The 23956-nt window shown below is 41.4% G+C and overlaps 1 protein-coding gene across 1 annotated transcript; it reads left to right on the top strand.

Moving 5' to 3' along the window:
• Nucleotides 1–10202: 10202 nt before the first annotated feature.
• On the top strand, nt 10203–21028 carry LOC134405970 (vomeronasal type-2 receptor 26-like). The gene is made up of 4 exons (XM_063137203.1): nt 10203–10282; nt 10968–11259; nt 15082–15208; nt 20127–21028. Exons 1-4 carry the CDS (start codon nt 10203–10205, stop codon nt 21026–21028), a joined length of 1401 nt encoding a protein of 466 aa, XP_062993273.1.
• The last annotated feature ends 2928 nt before the right edge of the window (nt 21029–23956 follow it).

The following is a 23956-nucleotide window of genomic DNA, read 5'->3' as shown; positions in this document are numbered from 1 at the left end:
TACACTGTACTCCTTTCGTCGCCAGCTGAAGACCTTTTTATTCTCTCAGTATTTTAACACTTAATTTTAACTTAAAATTAAATTTTACTGTTCTAACTCTGTATTTTAATCTTATATTAATTTTTGCTGCGTGGTTTTATCCTGGTTGTGCTTTTCATACTGTATTTTGTATTTGTGATTTTAAATTGTTGGTTGTTTTATTATGGTTTTAATTTTTGTGAACTGCCCAGAGAGCTTCGGCTATTAGGTGGTATAAAAATGTAATCAATCAATCAATCTGTATGTCAGAGAATTTATTCCATTTAGTTTGCTTCATTAGGGGTATGCACTGGATTCAGCTGAATACCAAAGCTAATACAGAATCAGAGTGATTTGGAAAAGTTCAGTAGAAGGCAGAATTAAAGCAAGACGTGTCCAAATAATAAATAAAAGACACATTTTATATTGATCCAAGTTACCAATCAATATTTGGTGACATTGTACATTCCCATTTAAATTGGCCCAATAAAACATGGATTTTGGAATAATTTTATACTTAATAGATTAAATTTCTAGAGCTATTTTTTTTGTAGATGAAGGACAAATAAAAACTCATACATGCAAAATTAATATATGGGAATCTATACAATTTTCTCAAAACTTTCTCCTACACTGCCAAATTTCAAAACAATTATTTGATGTTGCTGTTGTTTTCCAAAAAACTATAAGCTGTAGTATCCCCCCCGCCCCCCGGCAAGGCATGACTATCATGGCAAACGGTCACCATTCATTCTAATCAATTTCAAAATATTTGATTTCCATTTAGATCACATATGGCTCAATTACTCCAGAGGAGAGAAACATGATACAGATCAAGTCCTTTTACCACATGGTCCCAAATGAAGCCCTTCAATACACTGGGATTATCCAGTTACTTCAGCATTTTGGATGGACATGGGTTGGAATCCTTGCTGTTGATAGTAACAGTGGGGAATATTTCCTACAGTCTCTGAAGCCATTGCTTACCCAGAATGGAATCTGTTCAGCCTTCACACAAACAATCCCACAACTAGTCCAAATAGACAAGTTTTCTGAACTATTTAATACACTCTCAAAAATTTCAATAACATTCACATATAATAAAGTCAATACATTTATCATCTATGGAAAACCCTTGACAACTTCATGGATAAGTACACTTATATTACCCAGAGATCCTGAAAATAAGAACAAGTCACAATTTAGAAAGGTGTGGATTACGACAACCCAAATGGATTTCACATTATTGGGCACTCAGAAAGGATGGGATCTTGAGTTATTCCAAGGTGCCATAGCATTTACCATTCACTCAATGGATCTTCTAGCCTTCAGAGACTTTCTTCATATGCTAAAGCCTTATTGGACCAAGAGGGATGGCTTTCTCAAGGACTTCTGGGAGCAAGCATTTGACTGTACATTTCCTGATCCAGGGGGGCTGGAAAATGTTGATAGGACATGTACTATGGAGGAGAGGCTGGAGAGTCTTCCTGCAACTCATTTTGAGATGCTCATGACTGGCCACAGCTACAGTGTCTACAATGCAGTCTATGCTGTGGCTCATGCTTTGCATGCCATGTTCTCATCTAGATCCAGGCACAGAGCAATGGCAAGGAGTAAAATGGTTGACTTTCAAGATATGGAGCCTTGGCAGGTAGTGTCTCAACACTTCATTCTTTCTTTTTGTGAGCATGTTAGTTCAAGGTGAGACTACAAACAGCATTTTTTTCTGCACCAATACCTGATGCAGAGATCTTAGTTGTGGGCACAATTCTTTGTGTTTACATTTCTTTCTTGAACTGGAACCTGAAAATAATTTTAAATTCCAAAGTTCTGACTTACTCTTTGTTTGATGGAGAGACATAGGCCTACTCTACACCAAGCAGGATATTGCACTATGAAAGTGGTATATGCTATGTTCCAAGGGGCCCCAACAGTTGTCAGTGCACTTCAATACTGCTATATAAGGCAGTAGTGTAGATCCTATAGTGCACTTCAATACTGCTACAAAGCAGTAGTGTGGCTCCTGCCTTTTATATACCACTTTCATACTGCTTTCATAGTGGAATATCCTGCTTGGTGTAGATCAGACCATAGGCTTAATCTATGCCAAGGAGGATATTGCATTATGAAAGCGGCATATAAGGCAGGAGCCACACAAAACAGGATATTGCAGCATGAAAGCGGTATATGGTATGTGTCAATGGGTCCCACAGTTGTCAGTGCACTTCAATACCTCTATAAAACAGTAGTGTGTCTCCTGCCTTTTATATACTGCTTTCATGTCACTTTCATAGTGCAATATCCTGCTTGGTGTAGATTAGGCCATAAACAATATAAGTAAGGTAAAACAAAGAGCTCATCAACACCAAGCAGGATATTCCACTATGAAAGTGATATGAAGGCGGTATAGAAAAGGCAGGAGCCACACTACTGCTTTATAGTGGTGCTGAAGTGCATTGACAACTGTTGGGCCCATGACACATCTACAACAAGCAGGATATAACACTATGAGAGTGGTATGAAAATGGTATATGCAATTTGTCAATGGGCCCCAACAGTTGTCAATGCACTTCAATACCGCTATCAAGCAGTAGTGTGGCTCCTGCCTTTTATGTACCGCTTTCATACCACTTTCATAATAGAATATCCTGCTTGGTGTAGATGAGCCCAAAGTCTCTATTATATTGTTATCCCCCAAATTATTTTCCTCTCTTCAAGCTCTGTATGCTTCTTCTCTTTCAATTAGCTGCACCCATTTCTTCAAGGAATTTCATTTAACAACTCAGCTGGAGAAACAGTGTCCTTTAATGACAGAAGAGAAATTGAAGGTGGATTTGACATCACAAATCTGGTCACATTTCCGAACAAATCCTTCCAGAGAGTGAAAGTTGGAAGGGTGGATCCCAGTGCTCCTGTAGGGAAGGAATTAATAATTAATGAAGAGATGATTCTGTGGCACAGCGGTTTTAACCAGGTGCATATTTTTGACTTTTCATGAAGGATTTTATCAGATGGGTCAGTTGAAAGCATAGCATTTCCTTTGCTGCCTGGCCTGACTGCAAGATGACTTATCAGATTTGAAAATAAGGTTGGTGTACCTAAAACAAGTGGCACTGCCAGGTTTGTGCAGGCCTTGGGAAAAGTGCCATTAGGGTTGCCACCAGTAGAGTTGAAAGAGGCCTATAAGGTCAACGAGTCCAACCTCCTGCATTGAGCAGGCCGTTGGACTCAATGGCCTTATAGGCTCCTTCCTACTCTGCTATTGTATGATCCTACGATTCTATAACTCCCTGTCTGCTTTGCTGCCTGCTTTCACACTTTCCCCAGCACTCTGGTTCCTCCTCCAGCTCACAGGGCTTATCAGGTGCTAGGAAGGGAACAATGCGTTTCTTTTCCATCCTGCTTGGAAACACATCTGCAACCTTATTCTCCTATTTAAACACATTTCTTGTCTCTGGATAGGTTGTCCCCATTTCTTTATGTAATGAATACTGCCATCTTGGAAATCAGAAGAAAGTGAAGGAAGGGGAAATGTTTTGCTGTTATGATTGTGTTCCATGTCCCAAAGGAAAAATTTCAAATGAGACAGGTATGCAGGTTATGTATTGTTCCATTCCCCCCCGCAACCAGGCATGCTGTTGTCAGATGACCATTTACAAGTGGTGTTTGTCATGGTTTGCACATAATTTTGCTAGCCAGGTTAAGCATATATATATTTTTAAATGTGGGAAATGAATGAATGAACCCATTTATTCATGTGTTCATAGTTATAAGAATTCTTGCCACATATCTATAGTTATATGCACACACATACATGCAGGTGTAATCCTGTACAATACTGACATCTGTACAGTCATGGTACACGATGTGAGTGGGTCTGACTATGTGACTAGATGGGAGAGAAATTAGCTAAAAAGCACAAACCAAGGCTTAGATAAAAAGTATGTATTTGACTTGAAAATATGGAAAGATTGATTAATATAAAGCTTTGGTTAATTTTTTTTAAAAGAAATATCCATTAAAGAAAAGCATTTAAGTTGTGTAAGCAGCTCAAGTGGTTAACACCATTGAGACAGCAGTGGAATGGGAATGGAGGGAGAGGTCACACAAGATTTATTTATTTATTTATTGCATTTCTATACCACCCAATAGCTGAAGCTCTCTGGGTGGTTCACAAAGATGGAATGATGGCAAAGAGATTTAGATAGGATGGAGAGTTAAACATACTTGTTTGAAGTCTATTCATATGTCTCCCAATGGAAGACAAAGTGAAAGCGGCCAGTTTGTGACACTTGAATTGGCACTGACATTTGATCTCTTTCTATCTGATAGATATGGATGATTGCTTCACATGCCCAGAAGATCAATATCCAAGCCAGAGCAGAGATAGATGCATCCAGAAAAATGTCACATTTCTCTCTTATGACGAACTTTTAGGGATCACTTTAGCCTTTGTTGCTGTTTCATTATCCATGATCACAGCTTCGGTGTTAGGAATTTTTATTAAGCACAAAGGTACCCCCATAGTCAAAGCCAATAACCGGGACCTCACCTACATCCTCCTCATCTCCCTCCTGCTCTGTTTCCTCTCTTCTCTACTATTTCTTGGCCAACCTGGGAAAGTGACTTGTCCTCTCCGACAACCAACTTTTGGCATCATCTTCTCAGTGGCCGTTTCTTGTGTCTTGGCAAAAAGCAGCATTGTGACTCTAGCATTCCTAGCCACAAAGCCAGGGTCTAGAAAGAAGAAATGGGTGGGGAAAAGACTGACTTATTCCATTCTCATTTGGTGTTCCCTTATTCAAACCAATATTTGTATTGTGTGGCTTTCAACCTTTCCTCCATTCCCTCAGTTCGACCTGCACTCAGGAACTGAAGAAATCATTATCCAATGTAATGAAGGCTCCATTGCCATGTTTTACTGTGTCCTGAGCTACATGGGCCTCTTAGCCATCATCAGCTTCATTGTGGCATTCGTCACCCGGAAATTACCAGATAGTTTTAATGAAGCCAAGTTGATTACCTTCAGTATGTTGGTGTTTTGTAGTGTGTGGGTCTCCTTTGTTCCAGCGTACCTTAGCTCACGAGGAAAAGGCGTGGTGGCTGTGGAGATCTTCTGCATCCTATTGTCTAGTGCTGGGTTACTGGCTTGTATCTTTTTCCCTAAATGCTTCATCATTTTGCTGAGGCCAGAGTTGAACAGCAGGGCTCAAATAATAAGGAAAAGTAATAAATGAATGATTTTGGTTTTTCTTTTCCTGCATTTTGTGGTTGGGAAGGTAAAGGGTTTGTTGAGGCCTGCCATGTTGCTCCATATTTGAAAGCTTGTACAGAAACACTAGTAACAGTGTCTTTTATATTATATAATAATAATAATAATAATAATAATAATAATAATAATAATAATAATAATAATAATATCAGGTTATACAGATCAGCTTCTTAGCTCCAATGGTAAAAACATAATGGTTACACCACTCAATAACTCAGATAGCAATGTCATTTTCTATTTATTTATTTATTGCTTTTATTGGATTTCTATACTGCCCCATAGATGATGTTCTGTAGGTGGTTTACAACAATGTATGAAAATACAAAATATAAGATAATAATAAATAGTCTTAGAAATTTAACACTGAGTAAAAACAAAGTAAAGAGCTAAAAGCAAGGGAAAAACAATGTTCGTACTTCAATGTGGCTCATTGCTTAGTTTATCTCCCACAAAATAGTTCAGATCTAATTCCAGATAATTTATGAATGAGTTGAAAAACATGGCCCCTCTACAGATGATGGTGACAATGATGATGAAGATTTATTTTCTGTACCATCCCATAGCCAAAGCTCTCTGGGTGGTTTAAATGAGAATAAAACAATTAAAATGACATACAACATTAAAAACAATAAAGAACATGCAACACACACACACACACACACAAAACCACAACTCTAAAAAACTTTAAGCTGTCAGCCGAACCTAAAACATAACCGGGATCAGTAAAGCTCAAACCATATTTCTAAATGCCTGGGAAAAGAGAACACTGTTGGGGCCCATGACACATCTACACCATGCAGGATATAACACTCAATGCACTTCAATACTGCCATAAAGCAGTAGTGTGGCTCCTGCCTTTTATATATCATACCACTTTCATAGTGGAATATTCTGCTTGGTGTAGATGAGCCCATACAGGCAGCCAATGCAAGTGGACCAGAGTCAGAATTATCTGTTCAAACCTTCTAGTCCCCATGATCAATCTAGCAACCACAATTTGTACAAACGGCAGCCCCACATAGAGTGCATTGCAGTAATCTAACCTGTAGGTTACTAGAGCATAGACAACTGAAGCCAGATTATCCTTGTCCAGATAGGGACACAACTGGGCCACCTCCGTTTTCTGAGAACTGTGCTATTATAACTAATGTTCTCTTTTAGGTTCAACAGTCACTGTTAATGTGCTTATCTGTTGTAGCAATGCCTGATGTATGGAATTATTTCCTCCTCAGGACTTTGGATTGCCCAATTCGGAAGGTACCTTCAGCTGCTTGATTAAGTTAGTGATTTGGTGATTGGAATTGAGTTTGCATTTACTTTAATGTATACCTGGAATACCAGGTGAGAGTTCCTCATGCTGATACATTGGATTAGAGCTCAGCATGTAGAAATGGCATGTTGTTCATCCTACCTGATCCTCAGCCTTCCGGGGATGCAGGGACTTAGAGACAAGGCACTAGGGCAGTAGAATCATAGAATCATAGAATAGCAGAGTTGGAAGGGGCCTACAAGGCCATCGAGTCCAACCCCCTGCTCAATGCAGGAATCCACCCTAAAGCATCCCCGACAGATGCTTGTCCAGCTGCCTCTTGAAGGCCTCTAGTGTGGGAGAGCCCACAACCTCCCTAGGTAACGGATTCCATTGTCGCACTGCTCTAACAGTCAGGAAGTTTTTCCTGATGTCCAGCTGGAATCTGGCTTCCTTTAACTTGTACTAAAAATACAGTAATGATGAGCTCCTCAATAACAGAATCAATGGATGTGAATGGATAATAGTGTTAGATAAATGGTTCTTCACCGTAGGGATGAGATCCAATCAGCCCCTAAGCATGACTCCACACTTCCAGCGACAGAGGGTTCAAAAGTGCTTTATGGATTATAATCAAGATCTGAGTCTCTTGAAAGGCGAGCAGTCAGACAGAGAAACAGGGAATTCAGTACAGCATTTGAAGCCCGCAAGGGGCAGTGCCCAGTAGCAGCATTAACCAATCAGAACGTAACGTCGGAGCATAGCTAATCTTGTTAAACAATCCCTTGCTCTACTGTAAGCTAACTTGCACTGGAGCCGAGGCTCTTGTTTTGTTAGATAAGACAGATACAAGGAGACGCCAAGGAGACACTCTCGCGTACGTGACACTTCGCTTGCTGTATAATGGCTACTTCATAGTTTCCTTTTGAAATTTAAAAGCTTTACATTTCAGCAAAGTCAATCTGGATTCGTTAAAGAATAACAATAGCAACAAATATTAACCTATGTTCATAGGTCCATTCATTTTACTTACCATAAAACAGAGACCATGTGTCTAGTCTGACTGAAGTTTTGCAAGACAGATGTGCAAACCATGTGTATTCACTGTGATTGTGCAAGTTTGGCAGGAATTTGCCCAAATTGCTCAGAAATTTGCACAAATTGCAGAACCTCCCCTGACTCAAATGCACTAAATTCCCAGAAAATCCATGAACCGGCCCAAACCACTGCAAATTGAGTTGGCATCACAGCGGGAAGTGAAATGAAGACTGGGGGAGAGAGCATAGGAAAAGCCATCAATCTTAACCTCTGGGTAAGGCGGAGCAGGCCAATCCGCTACTGCTTCTCCCCTCCTAATCGGAGCGGAGCACATGCCTACTTGTTAAGTCAGAGTGAGCATTAAAAACAAATATACAAAAATTTAAAACCAACAAAAACATAAAAACAACAATATCAATTTAAAACAACTATTCTGGGGTCAGTTAAAAGCTCAACATATGTTGTTAACTGCCTGGAGAAGAGAAAAATCTTGAGCTGGCACCGAAAAGATAACAATGTTGGTGCAAGGTGAGCCTCGTCAGGGAAATCATTCCAAAATTGGGGGGCCACCACTGAAAAGACCCTCTCCCTTGTTGCCTTCCTCCGAGCTTCCTTCAGAGTAGGCACTCGGAGGAGGACCTTCGATGTTGAGGGTAGTGTACGGGTAGGCTTATGTTGGGAGAGGCGTTCCATCAGGTATTGCAGTCCCAAGCCATGTAGGGCTTTATCGGTCAAAACCAGCACCTTGAATTGGGCTCGGAAACATATAGGCAGCCAATGCAAGTGGGCCAGAGTCGGTCTTATATGTCCGAACTTTCTGGTTTTGGTTATCAATCTGGCTGCTGCATTTTGCATAAGCTGCAGCTTCTGAGCCATCTTCAAAGGCAGCCCCACCTAGAGCACATTTCAGTAATCTAATTTGGAGGTTACCAGAGCGTAGACAACTGAAGCCAGGTTATCCCTGTCCAGATAGGGGCGTAGTTGGGTCACCAACTGAAGCTGGTAGAAGACACTCCGTGCCACAGAGGCCACCTGGGCTTCAAGTGACAGACATGGTTCTAGGAGAACCCCCAAGCTATGAACCTGCTCCTTCAGAGGGAGGGCAACCCCATCCAAAACAGGTTGAACACCCTGCATCCAGTCAGAATGTTGTCCTGCACATTGATAGGTTTGTGTAAAAAAAAGAAACACTCAGCGATGACAGCGGATTGGCTGTTTGCTATGTCAGGAACTCACACTAAACAGCAAGAGCTTTGCAAAGGGTGTTTGTGTGTCACATCAGCTGCGTACTTCAGGATTGTAGCGAGGGAGCCAGAAAACTGTTGATATTTTGAAATTGTTTAAATAATCAAATGTATATTTTACAAAGAATGGGTGTAGTTAAAGATTGAAAGTAGAGAAAAGCAGCAGCAAATTAGGCAGGTGTCGTAATGAAGGCAAGAAACACCTGAGTTAATTGATGTCAGTTTGCTAACAGTTTAAAAAAGGAGTGTCTTAAACAGTTGGAAGGAAGGGGTCGGAAGGAAGAAAAGAATTGATGAAAGGAACATTGATGCAGAAAAGGAGTTGGAAGGAAGGTTGCTGATACCACTTGTTTGGCTGGCACAGGAGGAAAGCTTCAAAGCAAAAGGTCTGAAAACTGAAATTCCCAGAGACTAATTGCTGGTAGGAAAGATTGTTTAAAAGTTCTCAGAAGAAAGGAAGAAGAATGCAATCTGAATATGCAATGAAATGAATTGTATGTTGTTCTATTGCCAATACTGAAAAAGTAAAGCTATACTCCTTTTAACCTACTTGGTGTAAGAACTTATCTTTACAGCAGCGTGAGGGAGTAACCTTGAATCCACTGACTCCTTCCTCTCGGGTGAGGAAAGAGTATAAACACAACCCAACAAAAACCTGCTACAAATCCAGTCAGCAATATTCCTGAACAACTTAGTGGTCACCCTGAGATCACCTTGGGAGTAGGTAAACGCCATGTGGCTCAGTAGGGAAAACTTTAATATAATCCTTGAAAGAATGGCTGGTGTAGACACGGCCATTGTCACAAATGGCCTGATTTCAGGATCTAGTAAAGTTCTGCATCCCAATCATCGCTGAGCCCAACTACTTGTTTGGTGTTTGCTCCCTTTGGGAATAGTTCAACTACTTGCCATTTATTGCATCACAAGGAGCAAACATGACTGGAGTTCAGAAATGGGGGCAGGAAGCAATACACTTGCTGTGAATAGAGACAATGAAGACAAAAGCAATGAATAACTAATTGTTACTCCTTGGCATTATTCAAATCACAGTAATCTTCTCACCTGGACAAAGCTCCAAGGGTTTCCCACAAGGTCGTATTGAGCATGAAACAAACAAGCCTGAAAGTAGTTATAAGTAAACCTTCCCTCTCTCTCTTCCTCCCCCAACCAATGTGACTTGTTATGTCAGGGAGCTCACCTGGATGAGAATTGGAGAATCGATCTACATAGAGGTTTTGTTACCTGGATGCTGTGGATACTGCTGACCTTGTTTCAGCTGCCTGCCATCCCCTGCAAAGTACATAGTATGAAATGCCCTACAAGTGATTCCTTCTCTATTCCTCATGAGTGGTTTCAGCCAGGTGGCCTCCTTATTGGCGGGATGACTTCCCAAATGAATTACGTGATCAGTGAACAATTTTTCAAGGATCACCCTTCTCTAAAGGTGTTCGATATTATAGAGTAAGTGCGTGTTCTCTTCCCCCGTGGATTGCAAATGACTGTGGATTTATATATTATTTCGTTTTGTTTATTTATTTGCAATCATCACCTGCCAATCTCTGGGATGTATTGGTGGGAAGGAGCATGGCCTGACGTGCCCAGGAATCTGGCCTGAAGGTCAAGCCCTTCAAAACATCCCTAGATCTAAAGGTTTTCATTCTGATACACAATAAATTGTATTTGGTCTATAGAAGTGTTTACTAGATAAAAAAAAATCAATAATAAACTATGATGATGACAATGACGATGATAACGTCATACAATCTAAATCAGTTAGAGACAGGAATTACTGGTATTGCACCTATTCATGTGTATCTATTCATTCATCTGAAATTTGGAAGACTTAATTCTCCCATAACAGGGTAGCACTCTGACAAATTTAATTACATTCTGCCAAATAGCAATGAGCTGCACCTACAGGTTCTTGCAGGGCGAAATGATTCTGGTAAATTCCATCCAATTCTGGTAGTGCTCTGAAAATATTGATCAAATTTTATCTCTCTCTGTTTCTCTCATTACTTGGTAGATTAATAATAATAATAATAATAATAAATCAGATAGAGACAGAAATTATTGGTATTGCAGTAGAATTAATTCAGGCATTGTAGAATGTCCTCTTGAAGGTGAAAATTAACTCTGTTGGCAGCATGGTGACAAAATTCTACCAGCACGCCCTGGCCTTGGCATTTGCTGTGAATGAGATCAACCAGGATCCCCTGATCTTGCCCAATGACACACTTGGGTTCCACATCTATGACAGCTACTATGATGAAAGGATCACCTATCGTACCACTCTGGACCTGCTCTTCAAATCACATCGATTTGTCCCCAACTACACATGTGACACCCAGAAAAAGCTGATAGCTGTCATTGGGGGACTTGGTTCTGTAACTTCTTCTCGTATGGAAGATCTCTTGGGTTTCTACAAGATTCCACAGGTAGGGTGTCTGTGTGCGTGTGTCCAAGTCAAAGTGGGGCTCCTCTGAAGTAGGATGAATTGAAACTGATTCATGGATTCAGAGGGACACAAAGATAGAGCTAGTGTGTCTGCAAAATTTGATACATTTCAGCCTAGAGTCCACGATAGAAGGAACAGATTGGGGGAGGGCAGTGAGGGAGAAGAGGTGGTGTAGTTTTGTGACTGACAGTTCTAACCTCTCCAATTACTCTGAATATTTTATCAGCATGTTTCAATTGCTTTAAGAATGTTCCAGTGTTCAGATCCCTGTATTAATTCTTTTTCCCAGAAGCAAGAATGTTAGAAGAATTTTGCTGGAGACTATGGGACTTCAGTAGTGTAGTCTTGTGTTTTGGTTGGGGCAGTGTTGGCTGCATCATAGATTGTATGATCTCTGCAGTTTTATTCACAATTCCTTTCCTAATTCTGTGGAATATGGAGTTTGCTTTTTTTTAAAGCAGTCTTTTTTTTAAAAAAAAAATTGTATACTTTTAATGTTTACTATTTTTAACTGTTGTAAACCGCCCGGAGAGCTTCGGCTGTGGGGCGGTATATAAATGTAATTAATTAAATAAATAAATAAATAAATAGCAGTTGCATACAAAAGGGAATTTCAGCAGGTCTCATTTGTATATATGGAAAACCTGGTGAAATACACTCTTCATCACAACAGTTAAAGATGCAGGAGCTATACTAGAGTGACCAGATTAAAAAGAGGGAAGGGCACCTACAGCTTTAACTGTGGTGATGAAGAGGAAATTTCACCAGGTTCTTCATATATACAAATGACTCCTGCTGAAATTCCCTTTTCTATGCAACTGTTAAAGATACAGGAGCCCTGTCCTCCTTTTCATATGGTCACCATACTTTTAGAGCTACTCACAACTCAACTTTTTTTATCCCTCACCACCCTAAATAATTTGATATCATTGGCAAGCCTGGACACTTCACTGCTCACTCTTTAATTCCAGATCATTTATGAACAATATGAAAATAATTGGCCCCTATTCAGATGATGATGATGATGATGATGATGATGATGATGATTTCCTTAAAACCTCATAGCAGAAGCTCTCTGGGTGGTTTTCATGAGATTGAAACAATTAAAAATCAGCTTAGCAAGATCAATATCTATTTCTTATTAGGTGCCCTGATTTAATACATATCTGTGAATACTGATTCCAAGAGATATATCTCAATGGATTAGAATAAACTTAAATAAACTGTTTAGTGAAATTACACAAGATATAGAAAGATGGGCACCATGAAAGTTGAGTCTGTGGGGTAAAGTCAACACACTTAAGATGAACTGTATACCTCATTCCTTTACTTATACCTGGCAAATACTTTCAACAATGTAAAGCTTTGTTTTGTAATTCTTCTGGGGTTCTTCCCCACCTTGAATGTCTTTTAAAAAGATGCAGCTTCCAATTAAAGAAGCTGGGTTTGGTTTTTCAGACCTAGCTTTGTACCATCGGGCTTACCTATTGGCTTGTATGAAGTTTTTTTTACTCCTTCTGCTCCCTCAGAACTGCTACCATGGTCAGTTCTGGAAAAATTATGGTTAGAACCTCTTCCCAAATGGATAGCATTTGGTTCTTGCCATATCAGAATAAGTAACCCCCTTCTTACAATTTTGGCTGCCAGAGAGATGTGGCACATCATATCACATGAATTATAGTTTGATCCATTCTCTCATTCAAAATTGACTACATGGGGAAATCCAAATTTAAGAATTGGAGAAAGCATTTCTGTGGGGGACAAGAATGGATAAGATTTTTATTTTTAACTTTGGATTAATTAATAGGCTCAGACGATGAGTATTTATCATTTTCAAGAATGTGGGCTCATCTACACCAAGCAGGGTATTCCATTGTGAAAGCGGTATGAAAGCAGTATATAAAAGGCAGGAAACACACTACTGCTTTATAGTGGTACTGAAGTGCACTGAGAACTGTTGGAGCCCATGACACATCTACGCCAAGCAGGAAATAACACTTTGAAAGTGGTATGCAAGCGGTTTATGGTATGTGTCAACGGGCCCCAACAGTTGTCGATGCACTTCAATACTGCTATAAAGCAATACTGTGGCAGCTGCCATTTAAATACCATTTTCACGCTGCTTTTATAATGGTATATTCTGCTTGGTGTTGATGAGCCCCATGTCTTAAGACTTTAACAAATGCCAATTGCATCAATGAGCATGTACACATTGAGACTTGACTTATTCAAACTCATCTCTAAAACATCTCCATTTAGCTCACATACAGCTCAAGTGTCCCAGAGTGGAGTAACACAATACAGACCACTTCCATTTACCGAATGGTCCCAAATGATAACATCCAGTATGCTGGACTAATCTGGATACTTCAACATTTTGGATGGACATGGGTTGGGATCCTTGCTGTAGATAATAACAGTGGTGAATATTTCTCACAGGCTCTGGAGTCATTGCTCTCAAAAAATGGAATCTGTTTAGCTTTCACACGAGTAATCTCACAATTAGCCCGTCTGGATAAATTCGGTGAACTTTTGGAAATGATTTCAAAAGTTTCGATATCATTCACAAATAATAATGTCACTACAGTTATCATCTATGGAGAATCTTTGACAATTGCATGGCTGAGAACTCTTATGTTAGTAAGAGATCCTGCAAATCAGGAAAACTCATCATTGAGAAAGGTGTGGATTACTACAACCCAGATGGATTTTATATTAACAGGCTTTCAAAGGGATTGGGATCTTGAGATGTTCCAAGGTGCCCTTTCTTTTACAATTCACGCAACAGACCTTCTTGAATTCAGAGACTTTCTGCACATGATAAAACCTTATCGGACTCAAGGAGATGGATTTCTCAAGGACTTCTGGGAACAAGCATTTGGCTGTTCATTCCCAAATCCAGGAATGAAAAAAAAGGTTGACGGGATGTGTACTGGAGAGGAGAAGCTGGAAAATCTTCCTGGGCCTCAGTTTGAGATCCCAATGACTGGCCACAGCTACAGCATCTATAATGCTGTCTATGCTGTGGCTCATGCTTTGCATGCCCTGATCTCATTCAGATCCAACCGCAGAGCAACAGTGATGGGTAAAATACTTGACCCTCAACATATGCAGCCTTGGCAGGTAATTTCTCCACAAAAGAATGGTTTAATTCAGTAAAGAGATAAATACATAGCCAAAATTCATCTAGGTGTCTTCTCCTAGTTTAACTGACAAATGAAGTTGTATACTCACTGATGTGTTGTGGGTTTACCTTTCTTCATATGATTGAACTGGGATAATAATTTTGGCCCTGATTTTCAGAGTGATGTTTTGTCAGATGAAGCTACATGAACAACACCAATAAAGAAAGATTAAATGTGTTTTATTTACCACATAATTCTCTTTGCACCCTTTTCTCTTTCAATAAGCTCCACTCATTTCTTCAAGGTATTTCATTTAACAACTCAGCTGGAGAAACAGTGTCCTTTAATTATGAACGAGAAATGATAGGTGGTTTTGACATCATGAACTTGGTCACATTTCCAAACAACTCCTTCGAGAGAGTAAAAGTTGGAAGGGTGGATCTCAGTGTTCCTGAAGGAAAACAATTCATCTTTAATGAGGGTCTTATTGTGTGGCACACAAGTTTTAACCAGGTATGGATTGCGTAGTAGGCTTGGGGAACCCTCCCACCTCGATGCAACATGACATCGCCACATTCCTCTCAATGTTTACCATAGTTGTGTTTTGAGAAATGGAATGACACAAACCCAAATGTGTACATTTCTCCTAACATAACTGCTTTCATTTATCTGCATAGGTGGTTCCACTTTCTCTCTGCAGTCCATACTGCCAGCCAGGGAATGAGAAGAAAAAAAGGGAAGGGGAGCCGTTTTGCTGCTATGGTTGTGTTCCATGCCCTGAGGGGAAGATTTCAGACAAAATCGGTAGGTTAAATGGTACTCTCCACCCCCACCCCAAGTCATTCAGTTTTGACTGGGACTTTTATTGAGGGCCAGACAAAACCTCAGTTAAAGCACACAGGGTGGAGTGGTGCGTGGTATCTTTCTCTATTTTCTCGTGGTAAGCACATGCAACTCAGGTTTCAATCACGACCTTGATGATCCTGGAGAGAAGGGTTGAAGTCTTCCTGGACTCAAGGAGAATTATTTCTCAGGTACTTCTGGGAGTAAGCATTTGACCGTTTATTCCCTGATCCAGGGGTGGTGAGAAAGGTGGATGGAATGTGTCCTGGAGAGGAGAGGCTGGAGCATCTTGCTGGGCCTCAGTCCGAGATGGTCTTGACTAGACCCAGTTACGAAATCTGTGATGCTCTCTGTGTTGTGGATTATGCTTTGCATGCCATGATCTCATCCAGATCAAGCCGCAGAGTAAAATGGTCAAATGGTTGACTTTCAAGATATGCAGTCTTGGCAGGTAAACTCTCCACAAAAGAATGTTTAATTTCAGTGAAGATATTTTGACATAGTAAAGGTGTGCAGAGGGTGTCTGCTTATCTCTGAAATTTGGGGTGGAGCTCCGCTGAGTCTCCACTCTGACTTTTGGAGGGTGTCTCTCCTCACCGCCAGATTACCCGTTGGAAAACTGCTCCATTTTCTGAGAACTGTGCTATTACAACTAATGTTCTCTTTTAGGTTCAATAGTCAGTGTTAATGTGCTTATCTGTAGTTGCAATGTCTGATGTATGGAATTATTTCCTCCTCGAGACTTTGGATTGCCCAATTCGGGAGGTACCTTCTGCTGCTTGATTAAGTTAGTGATTAGGTGATGGGAATTGAATTTGCATGTCCTGGAGGTGTCACACTTTAATGTATACCTGATATACCAGGTGAGAGTTCCTCATACTGATACTTTGGATTAGAGCTCAGCATGTAGAAATGGCACGTTGTTCATCCTACCTGATCCTCAGCCTTCCGGGGGTGCAGGGACTTAGAGACAAGGCAGTACCACACAGTACTGAAGACTTGGGGAGAGAGCATAGGAAAAACCATCAATCTTCACCCCTAAAGGGATTTCTCCAAATTCCCTCGTATATGTGAAAACATAATGTTCAATGCATGTATAATTTCAGTGCACTGAACACAGTTTATTGATCTCTATGTTTCCACAGTGATTCACATGTAATGGAGTCTACATAAGTTCATAGAGAGGCCCTTCAAAAACCATTCATTATCAATAATGAACATGTGACAGAATAGTGTGATCTTTATACAGCTGTTTCTGTATTGAAGCTCCTTGATTAACAAACTGTGGTAAAAATAAATTTCTTGAATAATTGCTCAAAAATGTACTGCTGCTAACTAGGATGTTGGAGAAAGGAGTGATGGATCAAAATGACCATTGGAACGAGTGTACATATAGGGTGAATACATGTTCAGTGCAATGTAGGTATTTCTCTGTGCTCCAACACCGTCTCTGCTTGGCTTTGGCAAATCTCACTCGTCGTGGGGTAGAGATATACAGTAAAAGGGAAACAGGTTTCCATGAACATCCTGAAGTATGATCTCTATCTATAAAGCGGAAAGTATGTGTGTGTTGTGTATGTCCGGAAGTGTTTACCCACTTCCACGTGTGGTACTGCCTTAATACTTTTCACCGAGACAGGTCTTCATGTACATGGATCAGAAAAATTCTAAAAACATGAATTTTGGGGTTTGAAGTATTTTTAAGGAATTTAATAAAAACCTAGGTTTATGCCTACAACTCCCAGCATGCCTTGGGTGGGAGGCCAGATTTACTGGCCTTTGGTGGCCATTGTGATTCCTAAAGTCAGTCTTGAGCAGTCAACCCAATTCCACATAAAAGGAAACAACCCGCATAAATGAGCTGCATCCATTTGTGGTTCGTCCTGCCATGTGTGTTTTTTTAAATCATAACTAGATACAACAGCATGTCTTTCAGAGGCCAAACTCTGGACATGCTCAAAGGCACCCTGACCTGATATCACTGTTTTCTCAGAATCTGGGGGAAGCAAGTGCATAGGCTTTGCCCTTAAGAAGGAGAGAGGAAGGGGAGGCACTCTGTGCATGCCCAGAAACAGAGCCGATAAAGGGGGGAAGGTAGGGGGCTTCAGTGCAGGCTTTGGATGAAGATGATGATATCACTTGGAACTGAAAAGCCATAAATGCAGTCACTAGGCAAGCCTGCCAGGGAAAAAGAAATCCATAAGCAGGGTGCCACAACTAAGATGGCCGGCTCTCCACACCACGTCTCAGACAGTGTTCAAAGAGTAACATGTTATTCAGGGACTTAGGCTTATGCCTACAACTCCCAGGTGGGAGGGAAGATTTATCAGGCTTTGGCAGCCATCATCTGGAAGTCGATCGCCATCCTGGGCCTGAAGGGAGAGTGCCTGGAGACATGAACTAAGCTAATTGAATTTGTTTTAAAGTTACCTCACAGGGCTAGGACCAGCTTACCTTGCAGGGGTGTCATGAGGCTAAGAGATGGGGGGAAAAGAAATGAATTCAATTTGTTTTAATGTTAACTCAGAGGCTTAGTACCAGGCTGCACAGTAAGATGTGTGCACCAGGCAGACATATATCTACATACATCTTAGGGTACTCTCATGAGTCTTCTCTTGCCACCAAACTATGACTCATGGTCCATGACCAGTATAAACTGCTATTATTCCTTCAGGGCAATCCATTAGGGTGACCATATGAAAAGGAGGACAGGGCTCCTGTATCTTTAACAGTTGTATTGAAAAGGGAATTTCAGGAGGTGTCATTTGTATATATGGAGAACCTGGTGAAATCCCCTCTTCATCACAACAGTTAAAGGTGCAGGAGCTATACTAGAGTGACCAGACTTAAAAGAGGGCAGGGCACCTGCAGCTTTAACTGTTATGATGAAGAAGGAATTTCACCAGGTTCTCCATATATACAAATGACACCTCCTGAAATTCCCTTTTCAATACAACTCTTAAAGATACAGGAGCCCTGTCCTCCTTTTCATGTGGTCACCCTACAATCCATAAATCAAATTTCTTGAGCAGAACATATTGAAAATTGCTTTATCCGCTATGTGGCTCCATAGCAGTGGCATAATGCCACCAGCACCATCAGGTGGTGGCTTGACTATTTAACTAAAAAAAGAGTAAAATTAAAAGGTGCCAGGGTGTGTCTTCAGGGCACAGGAATATCACATAAAAGGCACAAGTCACCAGTGGCCTTGCCAAAATCTGTTGAATGTAGATATCATATAGTAAAGTATTCTATGTTCTGGGTGCTTTCCTTTATTTCATAATAAGAACTTTAGAGCACATGCATACAACAGTTCCCTGCATCCACTGAGATCCACTTCCTTACTATAGGTTATTTAGATATCTGGGCAATACTGGGTATACTTTGAAAACATATTCTAAGGTTTGCTTCTTTTTCAGCTGGTAGAAAGGGTGTTGTGTGTCCTGATTGTTTTTGAAGTTTTTAGACAGCTGCTCCAGTCAAGGCATGATGGGAAGTGTTAGCATTTCAGATAAAACTTTTTTTTGTTTATCATGAAACTCTGATTTAAAATACATTTCTTATTTCCACAATTTCCAATTTATTCTAACAAAACAATTTACTAAGGGCTTTGCTAGACCTGCCGGGATAAGCCGGCAGGGAGGCGGGGCCACGGCGTGCGAACGTTAGCGCGTGCCGCCTCAGCTTCCAGACGCCGGACGCGCAGGGATGACGCAAGCCCTGCAGCGTCCGCCTTTTTTTTTTTTAGTTTAAAGGGGCCACGTGCGGCCCGAAGACTCCGGAGAAGGTAAGGTTTTTTTTAGTTAACCCCCCCCATCCGTCCTCCATCGCCATCTCCCGTTCGTCACCCCCCGTCCTCCCTCGCCGTTTCCCGTTCGTCGCCCCCTGTCCTCCCTCGCTGTCTCCTGTTCATCACCCCCGTCCTCCCTCGCCGTCTCCTGTTCATCACCCCCCCGTCCTCCCTCGCCGTCTCCTGTTCGTCGCCCCGTCCTCCCTCGCCGTCTCCCGTTCATCGCCCCCATCCTCCCTCGCCATCTCCTGTTCGTCGCCCCCGTCCTCCCTCGCCGTCTCCTGTTCGTCGCCCCCGTCCTCCCTCTCTGTCTCCCATTCGTCGCCCTCCGCCATCCCCTCTCCTGCCGGTCCGGCCTTCCCTCCCCCATCTCCCCCCTGGATCACCCCCCCGGCACGATGGGCACAGCGCTCGTATGAGCGCTGTGCCAGATCCGTGGCTTTTCGTGGCTACTCACGAGTAAGCGAGTAGCCGCAAAAAGCCACGGACCTTCCTAGACGTTTCTCAGCCCCAGCCTGAGGCCGGGGCTGTGAAAAAGGCGCGCCATAAGCGACTTTGCTTATGGCGCGTTAAAGGAGGCCTCAGTGCGGCCTGGTGCCGGATTCCCCTGTGCGTCATCTGGACGCACAGCAGGGAAACCGGCCCACAAAGCGCGCTAAGGCCTCGTCTAGCAAGGCCCTAAGTCAACCAAACTAAAAAGAAGCAACGAACCTAAAGATGAATAAGTTGTAGAAAAAATATTATTTATTCTTCATCAAATAAATGTTAGAAACATTATTCATGGATCCAAGCAACACCGAGCATATTGGCTAGTCTACAATAAAGCCACATTTTTTATTTTTGTGATACTGGAGGCACACAGACACTGTGGCTCTTTGGGACCCAAGAAATATACTCTCAAGCCTGAACAGTAGTGGTAAGTATAAGTATAATGGAAGGAATATTAAAATGCATTTTCACATGGTAATCCATATGTTTGGAACCAGATGGCTGAACTTAGCATACACAACAAGATCTGATTGGGAGGAAAGGTGAGACTGGTCCATAAGTTGAAGTGATACTAATATGGGGACTCTTTCCATTTTTTAGATGTGGATGACTGTTTCAAATGTCCAGATCATCAATATGCAAGCAAGAACCAAGTTCAATGCATTCCTAAGGCTATTACGTTTCTATCTTATGAAGAATCTTTAGGGGTCAGTTTAACTTTGGTTGCTATTTTATTCTCTCTGATCACAGCCTGGGTGCTTGGAACTTTTATTATGCACAGTGACACCCCCATCGTCAAAGCCAACAACCGAGACCTCACTTACACTCTCCTCATCTCCCTCCTGCTTTCTTTCATCTCTTCTTTGCTATTCCTTGGCCAACCAGGAAGAGTCACCTGCCTTCTCCGACAACCAACTTTTGGCCTCATCTTTTCAGTGGCTGTTTCTTCTGTGTTGGCCAAAACCATCACTGTGGTTGTAGCTTTCGTGGCTACCAGGCCAGGATCCAACATGAGAAAGTGGGTAGGAAAAGGATTGGCCAACTTTCTTGTCCTTTCTTGCTCTCTTTCTCAAGCAACCATTTGCATCGTGTGGCTGGCATCCTTTCCTCCATTCCCTGATGTAGACATGCAGTCAGGAATTGAAGAAATCATTCTCCAATGTAATGAAGGGTCAGTTGTCCTGTTTTATTGTGTCTTTGGCTACATGGGCCTCTTGGCCATCACCAGCTTCATTGTGGCTTTCTTGGCCCGAAAGTTACCTGACAGTTTCAATGAAGCCAAGTTCATTACTTTCAGCATGTTGGTGTTCTGTAGTGTGTGGATCTCCTTCATTCCAACTTACTTGAGCACAAGAGGAAAATACATGGTGGCTGTGGAGATCTTCTCCATCTTGTGCTCCAGTGCTGGATTATTGGTTTGCATCTTTTCCCCTAAGTGCTACATTATCCTTCTGAGACCTGAGTTGAATGACAGAGTACAACTAATGAGACGGAAGTATTAAATGATCTGTTTGATTACCTACATAATTCCCATCGAGGTGCTGCTGGTTCTCCAACAGAATTGAAGTATGTTCATAGGTGGAGTAGCATTATCAAAGAGCAAGAATTTGGCAAGAGGTTCACAATGCAAAAATGAACTGTGTGGTTTCCCCCCCTATTACTTTGTTAACTAGATACATATGTATGAAATTTCCTATATTCTAATGGATTATGTATTTTGCACCCTTCGGGGATTTGGGTTTCTTAAAAAGTCAAGACAACACTCTCAATAAACTCTGCCTCACTGCTATTTCAACATTTTGTTTCATATTTCTGTTCAATGGGTAGACATCTATTCAGCATTTTGTCATAATTCTATTTCCTGTACTTATGTTCACATTTCTTTACAATGGCCTCATCTAGACCAAACAGGATATTGCTGAAGCTCTCTTGGTGGTTTACAAAAGTTAAAAACAGTGAGCATTAAAAACAAATATATAAAAATTTAAAACCAACAAAAGCATAAAAGCCACAATATCCATTTAAAACAACTATTTTGGGGTACGTTAAAAACTCATAATATGTTGTTAACTGTCTGGGAGAAGAGAAAAGTCTTGAGCTGCCACTGAAAAGGTAACAATGTTGGTGCCAGGCGAACCTCTTCAGGGAGATTATTCCAAAATTGGGGGACCACCACTGAAAAGGCCCTCTCCCTTGTTGCCTTCCTCCAAGCTTCTTTCGGAGTGGGCACTTAGACGTTGAGGGTAGTGTACAGGTAGGTTCATGTTGGGAGAGGCGTTCCATCAGGTATGATGGTCCCAAGCCATGAAAGGCTTTATAGGTTAAAACCAGCACTTTGAATTGGGCTTGGAAATGTATAGGCAGCCAATGCAAGCGGGCCAGAAATGGTCTTATATGTTCAAACTTCTGGTTCCGGTAATCAATCCGGATGCTGCATTTTGCACAAGCTGCAGCTTCCGAACCATCTTCAAAGGCAGCCCCACGTAGAGTGCATTGCAGTAATCTAATTTGGAGGTTACGAAGTGCGTGGACAACTGAAGCTAGGTTATCCTTGTCCAAATAGGGGTGTAGCTTGGCCACCAACCGAAGTTGGTAGAAGGCACTCCATGCCACTGAGGCCACCTGGGCTTCAAGTGATAGACATGGTTCTAGGAGAACCCCCAAGCTATGAACCTGCTCCTTCAGAGGGAGGGCAACCCCATGAAGAACAGGTTGAACACTCTCCATGTGGTCACAAAGTGGTCCTGCACATTGATTGGTTTGTGTAAAAAAAGAAGAAAAAAAGAAACACTCGGTGATGACAGTGGATTGGCTGTTTGCTGTCTCAGGAACTCACACTAAACAGCAAGAGCTTTGCAAAGGTTGGGTGTCAAAGCAGCTGCGGACTTTAGGATTGTAGTGAGGGAGCCGGTTAAGCTGCTACAAATCCAGTCAGCAATATTCCTGAATAACTGGGTGGTCACCCTGGGATCACCTTGGTAGTAGGTAAATGTCTTGTGGCCCGGTAGGGACAACTTTGATATAATCCCCGAATGAATGGCTGGTGTAGACACGGCCATTGTCACAAAAGGCCTGATTTCAGGATCCAGTAAAGTTCTGCATCCCAATCATCGCTGAGCCCAACTGTTTGCTTCCTATGGGAATAGTTCAACCACTTGCCATTTATTGCATCACAAGGAGCAGACATGACTGGAGTCCAGACATGGGAGGAGGGAGGAATACGCTTGCTATGAATAGACACAATGAAGGCAAAACCTCTGAATAACTAATTGTTACTCCTTGGCGTTATTCAAATCACAGTAATTTGCTCACCTGGACAAAGCTCCAAGGGTTTCCCAGAAGGAGCAATAAACAAAAAAGCCTGAAAATGGTTATGAGTAAACCCTAGTGCCTAAAAGAGATGGGAATAGAGGCGAGAAACAGAAAAAGATCTGTCTGATGTTTCTGACACCCCCTCCATCTCTCTCTCCCCCCCCCAACCAATGTGACTTGTTAAGTCAGGGAGCTCACCTGGATGATAATTGGAGAATTGGTCTACGGAGAGGTTTTGTTACCCAGATGCTGAGGATATTGCTGACCTTGTTTCAGCTGCCTGCCATCACCTGCAAAGTACATAGTTTGAAATGCCCTACAAGTGATTCCTTCTCTATTCCTCATGAGTGGTTTCAGCCAGGTGGCCTCCTTATTGGCGGGATGACTTCCCAAATGAATTACGTGTTCAGTGAAGAATTCTTCAAGGATCACCCTTCTCTAAAGGTGTTTAATATTATAGAGTAAGTGCGTGTTCTCTTCCCCCATGGATCACAAATAACTGTGGATTTATAATTTTGTTTTGTTTATTTATTTGCAATCATCACCTGCCAATCTCTGGGATGTATTGGTGGGAAGGAGCATGGTCGACATGCCCAGGAATCTGGCCTGAAGGTCAAGCCCTTCAAAACATCCCTAGATCTAAAGGTTTTCATTCTGATACACAATAAATTGTATTTGGTCTATAGAAGTGTTTACTAGATAAAAAAAATTAATAATAAACTTTGATGATGATGATGATAACGTCATACAATCTAAATCAGTTAGAGATAGGAATTACTGGTATTGCACCTATTCATGTGTATCTATTCATTCATCTGAAATTTGGAAGACTTAATTCTCCCATAACAGGGTAGCACTCTGATAAATTTAATTACATTCTGCCAAATAGCAATGATCTGCACCTACAGGTTCTTGCAGGGCGAAATGATTCTGGTAAATTCCATTCAATTCTGGTAGTGCTCTGAAAATATTGATCAAATTTTATCTCTCTCTGTCTCTCTCTTTACTTGGCAGAATAATAATAATGATAAATCAGGTAGAGACAGAAATTATTGGTATTACAATAGAATTATTTCAGGCATTGTAGAATGTCCTTTTGAAGTTGAAAATTAACTCTG

Source organism: Elgaria multicarinata, chromosome 11 (assembly GCF_023053635.1).
Source record: "Elgaria multicarinata webbii isolate HBS135686 ecotype San Diego chromosome 11, rElgMul1.1.pri, whole genome shotgun sequence".
NCBI lineage: Eukaryota > Metazoa > Chordata > Lepidosauria > Squamata > Anguidae > Elgaria > Elgaria multicarinata.
The sequence above is the reverse complement of the archived record's forward strand: the minus strand, read 5'-3'. Positions and strand labels throughout refer to the sequence as shown.

Excerpts from the sequence above, each read along its gene's own strand:
- LOC134405970 (XM_063137203.1), top strand. The coding sequence starts at position 10,203 with ATGACTTCCCAAATGAATTACGTGATCAGTGAACAATTTTTCAAGGAT. Across the intron at positions 11,260-15,081 it reads GTTTCTACAAGATTCCACAG|GTGGTTCCACTTTCTCTCTG; the intron begins GTAGGGTGTCTG and ends TTATCTGCATAG. Across the intron at positions 15,209-20,126 it reads GAAGATTTCAGACAAAATCG|ATGTGGATGACTGTTTCAAA; the intron begins GTAGGTTAAATG and ends TCCATTTTTTAG.